Genomic DNA, 4,830 nt, shown 5'->3' on the forward strand with positions numbered 1-4,830 from the left:
AAACGGAGACGTAACAGATAGAAATGATTCCTAAATTTAATGAATAAAAGTGAGAACATAAGCAGATCACCGGGTTCGATTGTGCGTTTTGTTTCTTTCCATAATTATACGACTTTACAACGTATACATTCAATGTTTTGATTCCAAAACAAATCTGAAACTAGAATTTAATGTACAAATATCTTACATTTCAGACAAATACGTTTACTCACTACGTAAATAGAGATCAAGTGCTGAAACTGGTTTGCTCAGTAATCCATTTTCTCATTACAAAGTAGTTCTGTTGTAACAGAAGGCCACATTTTAGCGAAATAAATTTCGACGTAAGAGGAACTTTTTTGTATCTTGAATTTCTCCTTCGTATTTTTATGAGGTCCAGTTTCTGATTGATAAAGGTATATAAATACCCCCCCCCCCCCACGTGGCACAGCGGTATGTCTGCGGACTTACAACGCCCAAAATCGGGTTTCGATACCCGTGGTGGGCAGGGCACAAATACAAATAGCCCATTGCGTAGCTTTGTGCTTGACTTAAAATATATATATATATATATATATAAATAAGTCAGTTTATTGTTTATTGCTAAGAGGAAAGATTATCGAGATCAAGCAGTTCGTACTAACAGGATATTCGTTGTTAACAAAAAATATTTATTCTGATTAGAGAAGTTATACTAAGTACTAAAATTTTTCTTCTGTGAGTTTTTTAAAAGTGAAAATAATATTTTGTTCTAGAAAATTCGCTCATGAAAGATTCATCAGTGGCGTAACTACAAAAGATGGGCCCCCTACATTTATTTACCTATAATTGTAGTTACGATTCCAGCTGATCGTTAACAGAATAGTGCAACCACCCCTTAGTTCAAACAAATTAAACTGTTTGTCTCTCCCCTTGTGGGCAATTCTTAAGTTTGTCAGGACCTCTGCTCCCCCCCCCCATACTTACGTCACTGACTGACGTTGAGTATTTGTCGGACATCAAAGCCAAACTTATCAACCATTTATAATAGTTATTTACGGAGATCTTAAAAACACTATGACAGATGGTTAAGAAGTGGTCTACCAAAACCATATTGTAACACATCAACCATCTTCCTGGTTATACGTGTAGACTCCACACACTGAACATGAGTGGAGTAAAGCTCTCCATATGACTCCAGTGTTCAAACTTTAACTGTTGGGAATGAACTTTTGAAATTACTAGTTATTGACAGGGACAGATTTAACAGTTTTCCTTTTTGTATTGTAAATTAACACCTTTCTTATTGATTCGTGTTTTTATGATTTTCACATTTTTAGATTAAATTTTACGTTAGTTAATATTAGGAGTTGCAAGAGAGTTGAGCCTCCAGAACAATTAGTGATCTGTACCACTTTGCTATAGAACACAAAACATGGAACTTTACCTACTTTGATACCAGAACTCTCTCTAACACAGGCATCCGATACTCGTCTTGGCCTTTGTTGAACCTGGTATCTGAAATTTAAATATTCGACATCAGTATGGTCTAAACAACAACAACACAATTGGGTTAAATCTTTGTCTTAAGGCCAGGGCGTGTGCAAAAATCTTTCCAAGGGGAGGGCAAATTAGTGTGAAATTACGAAGTGAATAAAAAAATTATATACATATGCTGAATGAATAAAGAAATAATTATGTTTCTCATTTTCCAGGAGGGGCAGGTGCCCCCTTGGTCCCCTGTGGACGCCCATGCTTATAGCAACACTTCTTCGTTTAGAAAAAAATACCATTTTTGCTGAAAACGATTTTATACAATGAAAATACTCTATATGAAGCACGTGACAGATAAACGTGTCAGCTTTACAGTTTGTTTGTTTTCTTCAGTTTTCGCGAAAAACTACTTGAAGGCTATCTGTGTTAGGCGTTCTTAATTTTTAAGTTATAGACTGGAGAGAAGGCAGCTAGTAAACATCACCCACTGTCAACTTTTGGGCTACTATTTCACTAACGAATAGTGAGATTGACCGTGTCATTATAACGACCCCATGGCTGAAAAGGCGAGTATGTTTGGCGATGGGTTTTGATCTCGCAACCCCCACATTGCCAGGCGCAACGATCCTGAATATATCCTTGATGGTAATTAAAAACGTTCACTTTACAGATAACTCAATATCATGTTGTTAACCTAACTCATCTTATAACAGCATCTGCACTTTCAGTTTTTTTGGATTTTGTTGTTGTTGTTCTCAGGATACTCTTTACATGATAATAAATAAATAAAAAAACTTGTTTGTTTGTGGAATTTAGCGCAAAGCTACTCGAAGGCTATCTCTGCTACCCGTCCCTTAGAAGTGATAGGCTAAAGGGAATGCAGCAAGTCAACCTCACCCATCGCCAACTCTTGGGCTTCTCTTTACCAACGAATAGTGGGATTGGCCGTCACATTATATCGCCCGCGTGGCTAAAAGAGTGAGCGTGTGCGATGACGGGATTCAAACTTGCGATCCAAAGGTTGCGAGTAGAGCGCCCTAACCATGCCAGACACGACAAAAAACAACTGTTTATGTACAATGTAAAGGTGAACACTGTGAGTAGAGCGCCCTAACCACGCCAGACACGACAAAAACAACTGTTTATGTACAATGTAAAGGTGAACACTGTGTGTACACAGTTCTTATTATATATGTATATTTTCATTACACTATATAATTAATTGTAGCACCCAATATATATAAAAATGCATTTTTAAACGGTCAAATTGATTTTAACTTTATTATCTCCTTTTTATAGTGTAAGTGTTGTTATACAAAGAGAATTGTTTTATACTCAGAAACTGCATCTCCAATGCTTTACAGAGAATTTGCATCGAATAAAATTGTTTTTTTTGTTGTTGTTGTTGTTGTTGCTCGTCTCTTACCCAGTGTCAGTATTGTTGGCTCGTAATTTGCTGGGCAACCATTGTAGTAGTGTAGATCAAAACGATGTTCCGCACGGTGATCACGTGTTAGGTCTCTTCGTGTGTGAAAAAGGACGCCATATTTATTCTCTGCTTGTGTAACCCATATTGGAAAAGATGGCGTTTTTAGACGACTTCCTAACTACGTAAACAAGACAAAGAGATCAATGTTATGTTATAAAACAGTGGAAGCTCTGTATCATAAAAGATCCATAATATTTTCGAAGATAACGTGTTAAATATGTACTTGGATAATTTAATTATAAGCATTAATTTTTGGCAAGGGTACAAACAACAACACCTATTGAGAAATTTAAAACAAACCTATGTTAATAAAGTTGATAGCTAAGACTGGATTTTCATTTAAAAGCAAAACAAACATATTTATTCTTAAGCTTACACGCATTAATTCTTAAGCCTCTATTTGTACTATTAATATAAAATCTAAAGATGTAAATTTAACGTAAAAGAATCAACGAGGTGCAATATAGCATTTATTTCTTTTTTAACCCTATCAATTCTATGATTATTTCGATTTTAATCAATGAAGGATTCCATTTCAGTCTAAACTATGCATATAAATGAAAATTTCCCATTAAAAGTGTTCTATTCTATGCTTTTTTCTTAGTCTCACTGATTCCAAGGTTGGGGGTGTTTTGAACATAACACACATACTTACACCTTCTTACCTGTTTGGAACTTTCATCATTTCGATTCCATATTAGAGCGCCAATTTCTCCTCTAGACATCAGACCAACTTGTTCTTTAACCTAACATTAAAAACATAGTTCTGTTTTTCTCTACTAAGAATCCAAAAACATGGATTGTTACACATTTCGTAATCTATTAGTTTCGTTCTAGTGATATTATTGCAGAAATTGAAAATGGAGCAATGAGATATTTAAAGGAGAGAGATTTGTGCAAGTAACATATGTAAAAATTATAAATATAAAGGAGGCAATTAAACCAAAAAGAACTGAGCAAATTAACTTTCTAAAAAGCTGAAGATTGTACATGTAGCAAAAACAGTTAAGGTTGCTATGGCTAATCCAGGAAGTTGTAATAGCACAGCTGTGTCTAATTCTGAGAGATAAGAAAACATAAAAACGGCCATAGTAAAGGAGCGGGGGAACCTATTACAACAATAATTGTTTTTCTGTTATTTTTGCTTCAGTGGTTCGTATTCAAAGATTTGTATACTGTTAGTATTTTATAAGTCACTAGATTAATACTGTTGGCTATTAATTTATATATGTATTCATATAAACCATTACTTGACAAAAGTCTGTGTGTGTGTCCGCCCGCTTATAGTTGATGAACTGATTGTCACCAAACCTGACATGAACCTTTAGGACCCCCCATGGGAGTAGCACAAGGGGATCAACGGAGAAATATTGCACTACTTTAAAACAGTGGGCTGATAATCTAGGCTATTCCACGGGATGCCCAAGTGGAAGTCTAAACTTCTAATATAAACAGTTCAAATATATTTGAGATAAAAATAAAGCTGCCCTCGTACATATATGCAGAAAAGGGTACGTTTTTATAAGTTCTAAGAGCACAGTGTTAGCTGTAGTTTAGTATAACATTATGATAAATTAACAAACTCTCTTCTATAATTATGTTATTGTTAGCATTTTTAATAAGTAGGTGAATAATTCCAAATATTTCCCATTATTTCCACACTCGCCCATCAATTAATTTTAAGTACTAGTGTTACTTGATAGGTTAGAGCATGCGTAGTTAATTTTTAGCATGACTTTTCGTGTATTTATTCATTAACAAAAATTGATAAGTAAAATTGTATTAGGTCGTCAAGAAATTAATGTCGCTTGTTTTTTAGATGAAAAAACCCAAACAACTTATGTATCAAAACAAAACATTTATTAAATGAAATAGTCTACGTTCTTATC

The 4,830-nt window shown here is 34.6% G+C and overlaps 1 protein-coding gene across 1 annotated transcript in view; it reads right to left on the bottom strand.

The window, feature by feature from the left end:
- Window positions 1–4,830, bottom strand: part of LOC106464212 (inactive ubiquitin carboxyl-terminal hydrolase MINDY-4B-like) — a 30,845-nt gene that overhangs the window by 1,546 nt on the left and 24,469 nt on the right. Inside the window, exons 9-11 of the mRNA XM_013924341.2 lie at window positions 3,607–3,687; window positions 2,879–3,059; window positions 1,410–1,476 (exon numbers count right to left, since the gene is read on the bottom strand). Of these exons, the coding sequence (XP_013779795.1) occupies window positions 1,410–1,476; window positions 2,879–3,059; window positions 3,607–3,687 (329 nt within the window). The remainder of the gene's footprint in view (window positions 1–1,409; window positions 1,477–2,878; window positions 3,060–3,606; window positions 3,688–4,830) is intronic.

This window comes from Limulus polyphemus, unplaced genomic scaffold (assembly GCF_000517525.1).
Source record: "Limulus polyphemus unplaced genomic scaffold, Limulus_polyphemus-2.1.2 Scaffold1588, whole genome shotgun sequence".
NCBI lineage: Eukaryota > Metazoa > Arthropoda > Merostomata > Xiphosura > Limulidae > Limulus > Limulus polyphemus.